The sequence below is a fragment of the Lepisma saccharinum genome, chromosome 11 (assembly GCF_977018435.1).
Source record: "Lepisma saccharinum chromosome 11, izLepSacc3.1, whole genome shotgun sequence".
In the NCBI taxonomy this organism is placed as follows: domain Eukaryota; kingdom Metazoa; phylum Arthropoda; class Insecta; order Zygentoma; family Lepismatidae; genus Lepisma; species Lepisma saccharinum.
This window is the reverse complement of record NC_139239.1, coordinates 83884677-83902926: the sequence shown is the minus strand read 5'-3', so window position 1 is coordinate 83902926 and position 18250 is coordinate 83884677. Positions and strand designations below refer to the sequence as shown.

The window sequence follows — 18250 nt, the reverse complement described above, 5'->3', positions numbered from 1 at the left end:
GAGTTGCACAATGTTGTTCACGCGCGCTATCTCGCCCCACAGCCAAAAAGAACGCACTGTATTATTCTTAGGTTTCCTTCTTTTCTTTAAGGTTACGTAAATTTACATTTTGTGAGTATCTGCGCATGTAAAACCAGCTACGTATAAATATAATCGTCAGTAAGTGCAGAAAGTCATTTCAAAAAATATATCCATCTTCTCTTGTGCGCATAGGTCAATTGAGACAGGGTTTTATAGAGCACAGAGTTTTTATCTGAAAAACTGAGATCGAGAAGGGATCTTTCCAAGAAAACTTTTGTGTATATTTATGTTTTGACACACACGCCCAATCTCTCTCTCTCTCTCTCTCTCTCTCTCTCTCTCTCTCTCTCTCTCTCTCTCTCTCTCTATCTCTATCTCTCTCTCTCTCTGTGACACACACTCATACATATAGCCTATATACGTTACTCAATACTTTCAATTGTGTATTCTGGTGGAATTTGATTTGAAAATTCAAAGATTAGTCTAGTATATGTATTTATTCTGGACTAATCTGATTTTTTACATTAAATTCCACCGGAATATACATACAATGCAACGTATTGAGTAACTCAATTAAAACAACCCGGCCGCCGTGGCGGAGTAGTTACCACATCGCGCTACGACGCCAGGGGTCCCGGGTTCGAATCCCGGCTTGGACATGGATGTTTGTGAGTGTCCATTCATCAATTTCATCATATTATCACTCACCCCCATCTTCGCAAATTAGCCAGAAGTGACACAAAAGCCAAGTAAAATAAAGCCAATCAATAAATTAAAACAAGTTCTGCAAGCCAAATTTTAAAATCGGCGTCTCACTTCCAACATGACTTAGTCGACATTTCTAATGTCAGTTTCATTTTCTGGTTTATTCGTGAATTATTGGAGAGTATCGCTACAGGGTTCGGGTTTGTTTGTACGGGATGACCGAAATCTTTCTTCTCTTGATCAAAATTTTTGAGTGGACAGTAAGCAGCTGCTTAGGATTCGCACTGAAATAATGTAACTCCACATGGTTTTAGTGTGAATGCCTTCATTTGTTTCTGCGTGATTAGCATGCGCTCTTCCTCCAGAAATCTTGTATAGAGATACTCCCTTAAAAATGGGTACGGTATATTTGATAAATCATTAAACAGTGGACTGATTAAGTAACCAAAAACTCCTGCGGCTTTTAGCTGTGTGACGCGTTGTCAACGCATGGAGTCCTATTGTCGATGGTGCTGAGTCAACACCGATATTTTTGAAGCTCCCGTAAGGGATCAAAATCGTTACAGTTCGCACCAGATTCAACAACGCTAACTATTCTGCTACGCTGAAGCTCTAATTCAGTAACTAATGTTCCAGAAGTAGGAAATTCCCCTAACTACAGTTTGTTTCCATGGAAAAAGAGAAAGTTTGGGATACGATTTTTTTGAGATGGCATGAATTTTCCGCATTTCCCTCTCAGAAACCTCGTTGCTTGTTTGCCTCCATTACAGAATCAGCCAAATATAATAAACACAATTTTTATGAACGATTTTTGTTTTCGGGAGGAAGGTAAATGTCGATTTTTTAATACCTGCACTGTATTTTTGAAAGAATGAATTACGAAAATGTCACACTGGACTTCCCTAAATAACTGCGAGGTAAGAACCTAAATATGTACTTTGAACAATAAAGTTGCTGCACATTACGCTAAGAGCATACCAGTGAATTCTGACAGGATCACTTAACACATTATTTTTTTTTAATGGAAAGTACCTTGTAACCTTTGAGAACTGTCGTTAATCCAAGTAATAATTGTGTTAATAATTTCCAAGTACCCAGTATGAATTTGATAAAATTACAATTTGCGATTCTAATTTATTATTTTTCAAATATAAATATCTTTACAGAGACTATTAAAGGAAATTGCAGTGTAATTTCAGATGTAACTGAAACTACGGATGTCACATTGCGCAATACTCATCTTAAATTACTTCATTTGAGCGGAAAAACTAGATAGTTTAGACAGATGCTGAATGGGCGCACATTTTTCGAAATTTAATTCCTCTGAACCCAGAAGATCTCGTTTATTGCAACGGAACTGTTATTACATTCGATTAATGCAGCAGACCGAGAATGTCATTTGTCTTGTGTTTTTGTTTCCGGGATTGACGCTGCGCATCCTGTTTGAGATGTGCTCGATTTTAAATTCCGCTAAAATAATGGCTATTGTTGCTAGGTGATCATGTAATCCTAAATAAGGGCATGGCAAAGACCTAATTTCCACCGGAATTAGAAATCGGGCTTATGTCATATGTAACTATAGAGTATTTTTTTAACCCCCTTTTCTCTGGTTGAATCCGATTCCGTGGAAAATATGTGCCAGAAACTACCTGAATTGTAGTTATAATTTTATTTCTTAAGGATACACATAAATCCTCTTGAAGTTTAATTTTGCAGGTGCTTTTCCTTAGCATTACGTATTTTATTTTCTAGAATCTACAATTACCAGACGACAGATTGTTATTTCCGTTCAAAGAGGTGTAAAAAGAAACGTGTAATTATATTACAGCCACTGGTAGGAAATATAATAAAAATTAGATAAAGTTCATCTCAAATTTATGTATGTAATATTCCATCAGAAATAAACTATTATCAGGGCAAGATCGACAGATAATTGCAGAAATAGAAAAAGAAACTATACGTATTATGAAAAAAAGGTGTTAGAAATTTTATATTATTATTTAGGCCCGCTTTAACATATGTAGCACACACGTAGAATTCACTTTCTTCGCGTGCTTTTAGTTGATTTTTCCCGTAGTCATTACACATTTTTAAATCATTGGGTTTAAATTAGCATACGTTAATATTCAAAGTAACGCACACACACACACACACATGCAGAGGCACTGCTAAAGAAAATCGGTAAATCAACAAACCGAATTTACTTCTAAATAATTTGAAATCTCCCTTAAATAAAAGTCTCAGTAATCTAGCAACGCTATGGGGGGGGGGGGTACGGGTACGACATGAATGTGAAGGCTTTCTTCTAGTTATTCATCTTTAAAAGAAAAAGGTACTAGTTGTCATCCGAATATCATTGATATATATTAAACCACTGATATATAACTTTACATTGTAATTTTAAAATCTTGCTGTGCTCAACAGTTGTCTACTGAAATCCTGACAACTTGAAATATACTGGTAATATGTGTTTAGTTCTACCTAAATTCATTTTCCCTTGCAGAAAATGACTTAATCCCTCCTCTCATAAGCTACGCATAACATGGCCTAAGGACAGAAAACTTTGCCTATTTAGATCATGCTCTGCAATGAGAATGTCTTATGAACGTACCTCGAACCTAGAACATCCAGTGTCGCTGAACGTTCCTCTGTGTATAGCTATAAGATTACGGAAGTTCGCAGTCATTGAACATAACTCGCGATCTGCTTTATGGAAATACATCAATAATTTTTAGAAAAACATCAGCGACATTCGTAAATGGAAAATAATATCTTAGAGATCCTCGCCATGAGCAAATAGAACCAGTTATCAGAATAACATTTCAGAAAATTTCAACCTACTTCCTTTTGCATACTGATCATAGCCGCACAGGGAGGTTGCCAAGCTTTTGAGAAACACAATTGATATCAATATTACATGCTTGTTTCCTTCTGTCTGTTCCCTCACACAGTTCGTAAAATCTTTATTCATCCTCGTCATCACGATTAAACTGAAGAAGTACGGAGGAGACGTAAAATAGCCAAAGTATGTACACTATAACATTTGGTCTAAGAGAAAGTTTTCAAGAAGGAGTGGACCGCGTAGAAATTTTAGTTTTTCTCTTATGCGGAGCCGTGTAGTTTGAACACAGCTGAACGTTTCCACTTTCTTCCGAAGCTAATCAACACAACTGTTTTAGATATGTGAAAGGAAACTCTCAAGAAAATAAGCACGGCAACATATCTTTCTCTAAAACAAGTTAGAAGTAATAATTGTCGGCCTCCGCGGCGGAGTGCTCAGAGTAATGCAATGCAAAGTCAGACGTTTCAGATTCGAACCCTGGATGTTTCAATGAGCTTGTCCCATCTTTTATTTCACCAAATCATAATTCATCCTCATCGTCGTGATTATCTCGAGAGGTAGGAAAGCTGCGTAGAATAACGAAATAGAAAGAAATAAGCAATAGTTGCATTGTAATCCTAATTAATATTAAATTTGGTATACTCGGACGCTATTGAATTCTATAAAACACATGGGCTCACCGGAAAGTGGGCTCGTCATTTGAAGATGAGTTGGCACTGGTAACAGTACATCAAGATCTGCGTAGGCTAATTGCGGACGGAGAGTGGCTGCAAACGCATATAAAACGTATTCTGGTATCCCCAGCGAAGAGGAAAATCGCATTATCTATAATCACGTGACAAATGTGTGATTGTGTCTTGTGCCTTGAGGGAGGGCCCGCATCGAAGGGGGAAGTGCAGCTTCTGGTCGCGAACATGATGATTTCCAGATAACATGGTGTATTTTAAGCTGGGGTGGCTCGCGATGAGTTGATAAGACAAGTGATTCTGAGAGGGGTGTTTTGTAACGCACTGACAAGGAACGCAATGAAGTTTGGCGGAAAATGCAGCCACGTTCCCTGCCATTTATCAATTAGCGAGCTCTTTCATTGCAATGAAAGAACACTCCCTCGCCCGCTCCTCAAACTGTAGCATGTGCAGCGAGGTTTATGTTCCGGAGATCGCCGAAGAAGATAGGAAGCCAGGCGGCTCATTTACACGCTCCAAGGCGACCGAGGCGGACGAAGATTAGCGTATTCATGAATGCCCTAATATGATTATCAATCGCTGCAACTGTTCGACACACATGTCCAATTCCTTGTGCAGTTGGCTCCTTGCAAAATCACGCCAACGAAAACGGTGTTTTGTAGTTGAAATTATTTGTCTTTACACGTCACTATTCGGCTTCTTTAAGCTAATTGTAGCGCTGAGGGTGAAATATGATGAGACGAAATTAATAATGGTAGACATGTGCAGGTAGTGGCTCGAACCCGTAACATTCCGTAACAGATCAGGAGTCTATGGCTTTGAGATTATTATTGCTATTATTTTTATTGTTATTATGTAATTTTGGACCCTGGACAGGTTATCTTATTTATAGTGATTTCAAGTTTTTCAAGATAGAACTATTCTTTGATATGTGTTTTGAATCCAGGATTCCCGGGTTCAAATCCCGGCCTAGGCATCTGTGTTCTTTGTGAGTGTCCCTTCATCAATTCCATACAATCTTCTTCGCGATGAGACAAAAGTGGAAGAAGTGCGAAGTAAAATAAATCAAATAAATCAATCAATGAATCAAACGCGTTTTGAATATATTGCTCAACTAAACTCTTGTGTGAAAGCCAAATACTACTATATTATAAGCTGATGAATCTACGTTGGCAGTAAATTAAAAATACTGGGGTAATTTATCTTGTTCCAGGACCGGAAATGGAACTGTTGTAAGTCATAAGTAAAGTCTGTTCTTTGCACTATGCTGTATTTATGCTAATTAAATGCACTGGAGATTCCATCACCACAAGCACAGCGTCCTGCAAAGAGAGGCTTGGTTTTCTTTTGAACCTTTTGTTAGGATATCAATGTAATATACTTACCCTGTGCATCGACAACCTTTTGTGCCAGCCTCGGCCAGGCTGATTTTCATTGGATGGGGGTTCCGGCTTTTCAACTCCGGAAGCCCAGCTGTCCTTCCTTTCAAATATTGCAACTCCTTTACTGATCAGGAATGGCTTCTTCAAACTCTACGAGAAACCCGAAGTAATTTCTGGTTACGATGGTGCCAAAAGAAAGATCGCCTCATCACATCTTCGAAAATGTTTCAGTACTCCTTGTTTTTGAAGCCATCACCTCGTTCTATTCCAAACATGGACATATTCCATTCTTGCTTAGTTTCTTTACTTTTGAATTTCATATCTGGTATTCTATCCCTTAACTCACATTTTGTGAATTGTTCTTTACGTTACCATGACTGACCACAACCTTGCAAAACAAAAAAGAAGAGAGAAAAATCAACGCATTTCAACTAAAACTTGTTCACTTCAGACATTCATACTCAAACTGATCTTTCACCTTAAAAAAAAAAAGACAACTACATTTTGTAAAGAGCGGATTGATGGACCATGAGCGTTGCCAGTAACTTTTGTAAGGGGGGAGGTCAGATTGTTGATATAAAATCGAAAATTAGTGGCAATAGTTTAAATAATAATAATTTTTGACATATTGCAATTATTTTTATTATTATTGTAAACCTGGATGCACCAGATGAGAGAATATATGACAACATTTTTATAATTTTATAGATTTTAATCAATTAATACACTGAAATTCATATTCATTCCCTTGTTTTGTTGTATAACTTTTGCCAACCTCAATCAGGAAAATTCTGACAGAAGATAATAAAAATCTAATTTTTTTTGGAATATGTTATACTACTCTCTCGTGGAACGATTTATTCTCTTGACTATAACCTTGATTTCTGCACTTTACGCTCACACGAAATACCGAAACTCCTTTTGTCGAAGAATATGAAGTAAGATTTAAAATTTATTTTACGTTCAAATGAAAAACGCTTGTACACACTTGGGAGAGTTTATTCCCGATACCCTTTCATGGAAGCATCCATTTTACACCACGAAACGTTGTCCCGTTCTCAGAGCAATTCCTTCCCCCTTCCCTTTCCTTCCTCCCAACCTGGTCATGCAATCGAAGACTCCTCTCTTCCACCTATCTTGCCTGGTCATCGGAATTCCGAACCGAGTTTTGCTAAAGTCATAATTTACTTCGTGTGCGGCTAGTCAATTTCTGTTCGGATTACAGAGTTAGAGAAAGAACCGAAGGGGAGTTTCGAAGGGGGGGGGGATACTGGATACAAGTACGGACAGAACATGATGATCAGAAGAAAAGAGAAGCAGATGAAAAAAAAAAAAAATACGTAGAAGCGTGGGTGGGAGTCAGAAGTTTCGGCCAAAAACAAGCATCGGGGAGCCGATAAAGCACGCTAACATATTACGTCCCAATTGAGACATCCTCATTTTCCGCAGGAGCCAACTCTCGGACCGTTCATCTCGAAGGAGCGCGTTGATAAGTCCCGAGATACGCTCTCGGAAACAAGCGAGAAGGTTAACCTCGTTGTTTTGCATTCGTGGCCGAGGGTGTGTTCCCGAAGGCGATTTGACCCGGGCGTGCAATTGGTGGACGCATTCTGCTATATAGTTAGAGGAAGAGCACGCAGGTTAGTGCTAATCTGGTAATGGCTGAAGAACGAAAAGAAGCATATCTACTGGTATTCTGTTCGGCAGCAATTTGAGGTAATTCTAAGTAAAACTTCAGGTCTGCAATGGGGCATTCATGTTCTGACCAACGATAAATTTCTTCCGGAAAATAGAAAAATGGGTTATATTCATATTGTAACTTGATTGCACACTAAACATGGCCCTCCCCGATGACGAATTGTTAACATCATCGCCTTGTAATCCAGGGGTTTCAGGTTCGATACCAGTTGGAGGCACATTACGCAGTGGTTCGGATCCCACTTGAAACTGTATGCTCAGTCTCGATTAGCCTATATGAGCATGAAGTAGGCTTAATCTTTAGCATACTGCTTATATAAACATCCCAATATTTCTGTACGTGTTTTCCAGTTTTACAGTTCAGATTAAATCACTAATAGAACTTTTATATTTTTCAATGATGCTATTATATTTCGAAACAAGCATACATATACATATATCGGCATATAAAACAATAAAAAAAAATCAAGAAAAAATAATTCACTCCAGATAGTTAGAAAAGTACCAAGTCATTCTGTTTGTTTGAAATATTCTGAAAATTTACGATATGGGCTGTTGTTGTTTCTGGCGACGGTCAAAGCAACGATGTGCTTTCTGGAGATTGGCAAAAAGAGGTTTCTTTTTTATTATTATTTCTCCAATGTATGGGCGCTATTCACCGGATGTTTACATTTCTGTGCTTCCTTGGCGCTGGCGGGCACTGCACTTCCGGTTTTGAAAAGAATAACATTGAATTCAATGGTGTAAAGGCAGTGTCTTCGGAAAAGGCGACAATATTTGTGTGGCATTTGGTTTCAACATGAGATAGGGAACAAACAATTGTTCTCGGGTATCTATGCATAAATCAATGGATTTAGGCAGTAAAGCGAAAAGATTGGACACAAAGACGTGGGAGTAGACTCTGCAGTCGGCACTTCATCAAATCAAATGAAAATATTTTACATGTTTCGAAAATTATAATTGTCTAACGCACATGTGTTGATTAATTTTAAAAGTTGGAACTATTTATAATCATGTTATAACGCATTTGCCTTTTGGTTGTTGATAAGCGCTCTCTCAATGGGCATCGGTAGGTCAGTCGACCCCTCCTCCACCCCCCCCCCCCCACCTACCTCTGGAAATTGGCATACTTCATTTCAAGTTGCAGAAAAGCAGCAAGTTCGTTATTTCCGTTGTTAATAACAGAAATAAAGTTAACTTGAATAGTATTCGAATAGAGTAATCAATGTAAAATATGCATTAGATCGAAAAAAATGAGTGAAAAATACAGGAACCAGGATATATTTTTCATATTCTACCATTTAATTCAAAGAATAAATGGTTCCACAGTTTTCAGAATTCGAAAAATTATAATTTTAGATGACATCACACAATATAAACTTTGTGAGTATTTTTTCTAACTTTTAAAGTCCTTTCTTGTAAGACACTTGCAAACGTTAATAACAAACTACAATATTTGTGTATTTCAGTATTGTAACTATGAAATGTAAAAGTATCAATGGAAAATAGTTGTGCTGGACTTATTCACTCGGGATCGAATAGCATGATAATAATAAACAAACAACAACAATAATATGATAATTAAATTCGAATAAAATGTATTTAATTAGGTATTAGTGTATAACAATAATTTTAACCTTAGTAATTACTATTATTATTTCTTTTACTGTTGCGATCGAAGTATTTCAATGTTTATAATTAATGTAAGCTTCATTAAGATCAACATTGCCTTGGAAAATATATCTGCATCCAAAGGATCCGGGAAATTGCCAATTTTTTCAAGGTACCTTTGTTTCTCTACATCACTGAAAAATTTCAAGTGATCCATTTTGTTTCCGATCTTTTATAAGAAAATAAGCTCGGTGACGATCTGTATTTCGCTTGTTTACATTGGAAAATTCGCCAAACCGGAAGTCTTTTCCCCGCCATCAATAATCGAATTGTCTGATCGATCATTTTTTGTTTACTCAGGAATAACCCCCATACGTCCTGTTTATACTACGATTTGTGAAACGTAGTTGACTTTTCTGGGTTTCGTAAGAATCATCTGCACTTAATTCCTCATCCCAAATGTCTCCATAGATCAATGATGCGATGAAAATAATCAACTTATCCTGGGTCACATTTGGTGTAATCTAATCCCGATACAATTTTACAGAAACTACAACAAACTCTTGTATTTACAGCTAACGTAAAACCACTCTTCAATGTTAGGTTTCGTACATATGCATAGGTAGTTTCTTATGTCGAAACTTATTGAATTTTCTTACACATTTGTGAAATTGATGTTGGTTCTTAGGAAACTTCTTTCCTCTTTTCCAATTTTATCATTAAGCAAAATATTTCATTGTCTCCGTCTTATTTTGTGGGTAGGCAATTATTTTTTTAAGCTTGCTTTACGTATGGCGGCGGAAGGGTTAGCACAGCGTGCTGTACCTGGGCATGGATGTTCTTTGTGAATGTTCCTATATCAATTTCATTATATCATTACCCATCCTCATCTTCGCGATCAGCCAAAAGTGAGAGAAAAGCGATAAAATAAAACAAACCAACCAATCAATACACAACAAATTTCTTTCTATCATTAGAACATCTGAAAGAGCTTGGGGGATAAAAAGCCAATGAGATAGCTCAGGGCTTTCCTTTGTTCGAAACCGCTTGCTTTTTAACTGTTTTATTTTACTTTTGATTTACAAATTGGGGATGGCCAAATCCAGATTAAATTTTATCCGGATCTCGGATAATTTTCTATCCGGATTTCAAATATCCGGATATAGGTTAATTTTCTATCCGAATATTCGGATTATCCAAATATTCGGGAATATCCCAAATGTCCGGATCTCCGAATGGGTACATTATCCAGACAGCTTTATCGTTTATTCATTTTACGAGCTATCCGCACATTCTTTTAACACACGAACAATTGGAGTTGTAATCACATAATAATAATAGCAACAGCATTTGTTAGTCGGAATGTTCGTATTTCACTGTACGGGTTTTCCGAAGTATCCAGATATTCAGATTATCTGTATTATCAGGATATTCGGATTATCTGGATATTTTGATTATCCGGATAATGTTGCATCCGAAACGGATATCGGATAATTTGAAATTCGGATATCCGTTATCAGGTTTTTGTGGCCATCCCTATTATAAATTGTCATCTCTAAAATAAATACAAAAATCTCTTTTATAACAAACCACACTTTCTTCTTTTTTTTCTTTCTTGGAAGCATATTAATACCACTGATAAGGGTATTATCTGTGTTAATACTGAGCGTTAAACGCCTTCCTGTTCCCCTCCCCTCCACTCCGGTGCAGTTTTAGCTGGGCAAGAGAGGATCGGAGCATGAGGACGTTCCATTCAGGTTTACCACTCTCAGTCATGGAATCGCGACGACAGTCACCAGAGGCTTCCGACGGCCGCAGCACGTCCTGCCGCGGTCGGACTTCAGCGCTCGGTAGCAGCCACAGCAATCTAGTTCTGTTCTGTTTCCTGCCCGCATCAACTGCTCAATACGGAAGAGAAGGTGAAAAAAAAGCGGCTTTGGTGAATGAGAACAGCTCTCGTTCTCTACACTCTTTCAAATGCAACGCCTGTTTCTTTGTCATTAGCAGAGCTTCTATGGGAAAGGCGTTGCTATATTTGCTTGTCGAATTGTATCCAAGGAACCGATATAATGTTACTGGAATACTTATCACTACCGAAATTGGAATATAAATTTCGCACGTTAGTATTTAATGGGGCAAAAATGACTCAACTTTTCCCTACCTACTGCGGATGATATCCACACGAGACGAGATTTGACAATTTCGGTCTCGTCAGGAGTTGTACAGGAGTTTGATTTACACTCATCCGTATCGTTCTCCATTCAGCCTAGAAGAGCAAATCTTGAGTCTGGGAAGATGCAGTAAAAAAACACGTTTAATGTCTCAACTTTCATAGCATAAACTAGGAGGGCAAGGAGAGTTTAGTTTCTATTGGTAAACAACGTTTAGCATTAAGAGGCCATAGTACAAGGGCAAAAATATATACTATATCAGGAGCGTATGTTGGAGGCTGGCAAGACTATATCTGCGAACCCTTTAAACTAGAGAGTAGAATACAGAAGAAAAATTGATTATAAATCGTTTCAATTAGATGATGGTGATTCTGGAGTTAGCAACCTGATATGTAAGGAGTTGGCAACTTGATTTCTCAGGAGTTGGCAACCTGATTTCTTACTAGTAATTTACAACTTAGCCATGGCACGGCTACGATATTTCCTTGAGGACGCAGAGAACGAGCAAAATGGGTGTGTGTATTCACTTATACACGGTGTTCAGGTCCTGCCTAGGAACGGGTGTCATAGTGAGATAGTCCAGATTTCGGGCTGAACATACGCCACTGATATATATATATATATATATATATATAGCCTAAAGAAAACATTACTGTCGATTCAAAAAATCCATACATTAAAAATATAAACGCTGTTGCAACAAAAACTGCTTTAAAAATAGTTTTCTAAAACAAATCTACTTTGTTTACTATTTTGTTTAGTGGACGGCGCCTGCCTCTGTGCTATTCTGTTCTAATCATCCTCGTGTATGGGTATACAAGAGGATGACTAAAATAAATTATTTTTACAGAAATAAATAATACATTTCGATAGATACGGTATTTCTGATTTCTCTGTCTGTCATTCCACTACAAAAGTTTTTAACTAAAACTGAAATTTGGGAGGAAATAGTACTCTGCCCCCCCTGCAGATACTTTGAGGGGGCAAAAGTGTCCCTCCCACTACAAAAATCGACACCTTTGACTTGAATAAACAATCCTTAGCAGAGCACCTTTAAAACTCTCTCTCTCGACATATGTAAAATATACTACTTCGTCGCCCAATAGCACATGCAGTAACATACCAAACTATAGATAAATTGATCTGTGCAGCGTTCCCGTGCCTGGCAACACTTATTCGCGACGCTTCGGTTGTGCTTTCCCTTTCTGATGGCAAACAATTGCCTATCAGTAGAGCGCACTTGGTTGTCACCCCACAAAAGCTAAGAGCATTGTTAACAGACTGCCGAGTGGAAAGAGGGCTTTGGGGAGGAACAGGCAAGCGCATATTGGCAAAGAGCACAGGGTAAACTATTGAAAGAGGGGAGGGAAGGAGAGAGGAGGGTGTCATTAAATCTGACTTGTGTGGTTGCAGAAGCGGAATGAACAACCATATTGCCTCTGTCTTGAAGCAATGGCCGCCTGTGGAGAGCGCATTTCGTTCCCTGTCTGTCTGAAGAATAGATCGTGTTCCCAAGCAAGTCCCTAATTTCAACAACCAATAGACCGAAATCTACTTATCTTTTTATCAGCATGTCTATCTCTAACCTATCAGTTCCTACCTGTTTTCATTTTTATTGTCAACTTGACATGTGTTACTTATAACGGTAAAGGTTTTAGTCAAACACAGCTACTTCGTTTTGTCTTAATTCATTCCTTGTAATTCTGATTCTCTATCCAATGGATGCATCCTTTCCTTGGGATTTGCTTCAGTAATTCTCTTATTTTACGCTAACCGCAACGATGAGGCCAGGGCTCGAACCTGGAACTTATGATGACGTTGATCGTTAGTCGACCGTTCAACACTTTCCGCTACGGAGGTGGACTTCGTGTCGCTCGTCTTGAAACTATCGAACAAAACTGGAAGAAACTAGTCTAAAATCTAAAACGAAAAAAAAAATTGACGACTATTTCAATTTTTCAAATTCTTTGTAAATTCAAGGTACATAATGTTGAATTGCGAGCAGCTGAATTGCATACAAGAGAGTTTGCAAAAGCTTGTTATGAAGATTCTTTTTGATGTTTCTAATTATGAGCTTCGAACTTCCCAACATTATTGTAAGCTTAACCATATGTTTCGGCAAAACAAGTTATGCATTACTTATGCATGTGCAATACATTTGTCCAGACTGAAGTTTTTTGCACGAAGTAAAAAATTGGCACTGCTCATGAAGATATAACAAGTGCTCGAAAAGTTATTTTTTAAAAGTAACTTAGTTGCAGTTACTCATTTTAAAAGGGTATTTCAGTAACAGTTGCTGGGACTTGAAAAGTAAGTGTAATTTAGTTTTACAGTTATTTTCTGTTGAAAACTGTCTTGCAAACCAATTACATACAATTAATGATCATTAGTTGTGAAATTAGAAATGATGAATTGCAAATAAAGAGTGGATAAAAGTCATTTTGCCTTAGCATCCAGAGAAGTAACTTAGTTGAAAACAAGGTTGCCGAATTTAGCTGTTCGCCAAGTTAAAAATAAAAACCAGTTATCAACTTAAGTGTCACAAAGTAACGGTGAAAATAGAAACACTGTTACAGTTACTACTACTTAAAAGTAATTAGTTGCAGCTTGAATTCCTAAAAAAAAGTAACTGTTACTTGTAACTGCGATGCAATAATTAGTTACTTCCATAAAAACTGAATGTAACTGGATTGACTTTCTGATCGCTTTCTTTATCAGCTCTCTCATTGGAACATTGTTGTCTTACAAATATGAAAAGGGACTGGGTGGATGAGAAAACAAATTCGAAATAAAACACACGGCCTTGACATTTTTTCCTCAAAACAATAGATGCAAGCAAAATGAGATTCTATTAATTTTGCAAAGAGAAAACATACGCGTAGGATAGTATTTGTAGGGACATATTTTGGATGCTTACATCTTCTGCAAATATTTATTCCCAGAGTTTAAAAATATTTGGAGGAAGAGATTTTGCCCTTGACGGAATACGCTTCCAAAATCCAATCGATGAGTTAATATATTCATTTCTATGAATATGACTACCATGCCAGAAACCCGGGTTCGATCCCCGGCGGGGGAGAACCGGGAATTTTTCCACCTGTTCAAGAGACTCCGGGGTGTAAAGGCGGCCAGGGGCGTGGTGCTCATCACATCACCCCCACCTTCGACCGTGATGAAGAATGTGTGTTGCGCTAACCCAACACCCTCTATATGCCTTCATGGCGTGATAATAATATATATATACTAGGTATATGTATGTATGTATATGCGTATGTACACCTACATACATAATATGTGAATTAGAATGACAATTTCCTAAAATATGGGTATTTATAAAATATGCTTCCTTCCATATACTATTATCAAAACTTGAATCCCAGATCCACACAGAATCATTGCATCGTGTTTAATTCGTTGTATGATGCAAATAAACCTCAACTACAAGTATAAAGAACTTCCCAGCTATTGATCTTTGATATCAGTCTGTCTCTCTCTCTCTCTCGTCAAAGCTTCTCTCTCTCTCTCTCTCTCTCTCTCTCTCTTCTCCCGTCTCACTTTCTTCTCAAGAAAGAATGTTTCTGCCGGATGGAAATAAATATTGATGTCGTCATGGTGGATCGTAAGTTAGGTCTCGCTAAGCTATGTATGTAAAACCTACATCAGTTAGGCAACGTGTTCCAACTGCAAAAAAGGGATTTTTCTGTCGCGTCTTTCTTTTCTAGCTCTTTCTCCAAGTAGGAACTTTTGCTTGAGGAATTTTCGAGGAAGAGAAATAATTTACTAGAGCGGCGGCTTCGATCCTGGAAATTATATGCAGCCTAGTTTGCAAGTTGCTTGTGTGACGGAACTGGGATAAGAGATGCTATCTGCGGTTACGGCACTGTTTCATGTTGATACGTTCTAATTCAAATTCCAAATTCTAATTGTTCATGGGGATATTCGGACGATAGCTGCTACTTCAGTTATTCCCTCTACAACTTTGATATTGTAATTTTTGACATGCTGACAAACAAAGGGCAGATGGATCGCAATATTTTCCAACTGCATCTGAATGGGATATTGGAATCTCGTATTTTTGTGCGATACACAATTCGAAACTCCACAGTAAAATTAATCATAATGAATAAGTATATTCCCTACATTTGTTTCTAGTTGTAGCGACAGAATGTTTCTGCTAACATTGTATGTGTTACTTAGCAAAAGGAAAAAGTACCCTGTTGTTGTACAGTCAACGATGAAGATAATAGTAGACAAATTGCCAATCGTTATTTTCATTCCAAATCCTGTGTTGAAAGGTTATTAGATTTATATACTGTGTTGTTTCGAAATATTGTTGATGCAAAGAAATGATGTCCTCACCTTACTGATGCTTTTATTTCAATACATGATCATGATATTGTGGAAAACAGATCGAATAAAAATGCTGATGGACAATTTACCTACTATTCCTTTTGCCGTTGGGTGTACAAAGCAAATAAGAACAGATCCTACAGTTCTTATTATGGTCACAACCACTGAAATGGTCATGATATACAGACCTCGTCGATATAGATACTACAGGTCCCAAGTTCGAGCCCTGGTAGAGACATAATACACAGTGTGTCAGATTCCTCTTTAAACTGTAGGTCCAGTCTCGATTAACCTACCTGAGCATAAAATGGACACAAACTTCGACAAACTTTTTGATATTCAACTACTGCGCTCTCTCTCCCCTTTTCTTGTAAAGACAAATGTTTCTGGAGAAGTGTTATTATATAAATTCAAATTAATACGTCTGTGAAATTTCATCACGTACATAAACTTCAGAAGTTTGGGTGGACGAAGAACTTCCCAGAGCGAAATGGTCACCTTTGTTCTCTCAGTGTCGGAGCAGACGAGCTTTAGAGGCTCGCTGTGTAATGCAGGAGCATTCACTCATTTGGGCAATCTCTTTATGGCCCTTTACTCTCGGCCTCGGAGAAGAGTCTGCACCGAAAGCTTTCAGAGCGAAGACACACGCTCATTACCACCAAGGTCTGGGAGAAACGGCGGCAAGTACGCTTAGAGGTGCTGCCCAGTGCTACTCCATCCTCCCTCAACCCTTTTGACTAATCATGTCTCTGTATTTGTGCGTGTTGGGAAGATAACAGGCTCTCAAGTTTAATGTAGTCCCTCAGTGTCGACAGAGGCTCCAAACCGCAGGCCATTGCTTTCACAAAGGTGGCCACGAGGATAATCTTCTAATCCAAGAACAACTCTCTCTCCTCGCGGCAGCTGGAGTTTGCAAAAGAGAAAGAGATTTGCCGACCAAGGTAGGACGGGGAAGAGACGGAACAAAGAAAAGGGAGGAGACTTGGAAGGGAATGCGAATGTCGAGGGACGAACAAAGTGAAACAAGGCTCGACACAACATGCACGCTGCCTTCAGCTTGTCTCTCTACCTGAGGCTTGAAAAACGGGAGAATTTCAAATGTTTACATGTAAATGTCCACTGAATGCAAGTTGAATCACAACGAAAATTCACTTGTATGTTATTTAAATTTACAGAGCCTTTAATATAATATATGTTTTTGTATACCAGCAAGGCCTCACAAAGACTTAGTTTTCACCGTGTTTAGTACAAATTCAAACAACTTCATCACTTGCTTCGTCAAGATCTAAAAAATTCAAGCGTACGACCGTATAGTCGTCATTTGTATTTGGTTAATCTTCACGGTGTTTACATATTTTGTGGAGCATTTACATTCTCATCGACACTAATACTGTAGAACCGCTGATGCTCCATGGAACAAAACTTTTGATATTTTCTAAAATGACACGTGCTTCTCTCTATGAGAGCTACTTTTAACATTTAAATGTTTCTTGGGCGTATGAGGCTCGTTCTCGAAAATATAATACTACACAGATAGCCTACACTTCTGATCTCAGTACATAAACTAAAGGAAGGTATTGTGAACGTATGGACACTTTTCTTGAACCAATGTATTAGAATAGCATTTTTTTTTCTTAATGCAAGCGTAAACCATACCCGAAAATCTGTATTTCCACTAGTGTTGCCCACGGGACGAGACGGGACAGGCTTTTAAAAATTCGAGACGAGACAGCATTTCCACGAGACGAGACAGGCCAAAGTCTCGTCTCGTGGGCAACACTAATTTTCACAATTTTTACTTCTAGTTTCAATTATTCGCATGCAAAAAATGACAGAATCGATGGATTTTTTATCTAATTAATATATAGATAGTGCTATGAACCTTTCTATCCATATGTATGTGTCATCGGCAAAATACTTTATGTGTACAGTGGACTCTCTTTAATTCGAACTTGGAAAATTCGAACACAATTCAATGACGTGATGGTATTGTTAATTCGAATTTTGGATAATTCAAACTTTTCGTGTCCCCTTGGAATTCGAATTAAAAAGAGCCCATTGCGTGCTTATATATAAAGTATTTTTGCCGATGCCATGACGTACGTACGTATACAATACGTATTTATCATGGTGCAACTGCCCATTACCTAATTTTTAATCATGATTGAAATATGATATTTCAGTGATTACAGATGTGTTTCTTGTATTTGTCTGTCAACTAACAGTGACATTCTCTCTCTCGTAGGTCACGGCGGGGTAAATCAGCTGGGCGGGGTGTTCGTGAACGGGCGGCCTCTGCCAGACGTCGTTCGGCAGCGAATTGTGGAGCTCGCGCACAACGGGGTTCGGCCATGCGACATCTCCAGGCAACTACGGGTATCGCACGGATGCGTCTCCAAGATCCTCTCGAGGTAAGGCGCTTGCGTCAAATATGCAATGTTTATTTATAAGGCACTGAATACATCAGCATGTTTTCTACAAATTTAACTACAAAACGGGCAAAAATGGTCATTATAAGCTAAAGGCTTCTATAAAAAAATGTAGTTGTAGCTTCACTCCTGTAAAGCTGTATGCCCAATTTCATTAGCTTGTAGACAAAAAAGAGGAACAGTAATATAGTATTTTATAATCCACATAACAATTATGTTTTTAAATCGCATTATTTAACAGTTAGGTATGTGCTAGTAGTTAAGAATCTGGTAGAAAATTTAGAAATTGCGTTTACGATCGTAGAATTGAAGGTAGGTATGGTACTCTATAAATGAGTAAACTATTTATTGTTTG

At 38.0% G+C, this 18250-nt stretch overlaps 1 protein-coding gene across 9 annotated transcripts in view; it reads left to right on the top strand.

Annotated features, from left to right (window-relative positions):
* The window catches only part of LOC145994950 (paired box protein Pax-5-like), a 288640-nt gene that overhangs the window by 167989 nt on the left and 102401 nt on the right, over positions 1 to 18250 (top strand). For all 9 annotated transcript variants that reach the window (XM_083131471.1, XM_083131468.1, XM_083131476.1 and 6 more), the window contains one exon: positions 17712 to 17877. In XM_083131471.1, coding sequence (XP_082987597.1) covers positions 17712 to 17877 — 166 coding nt within the window. The remainder of the gene's footprint in view (positions 1 to 17711; positions 17878 to 18250) is intronic.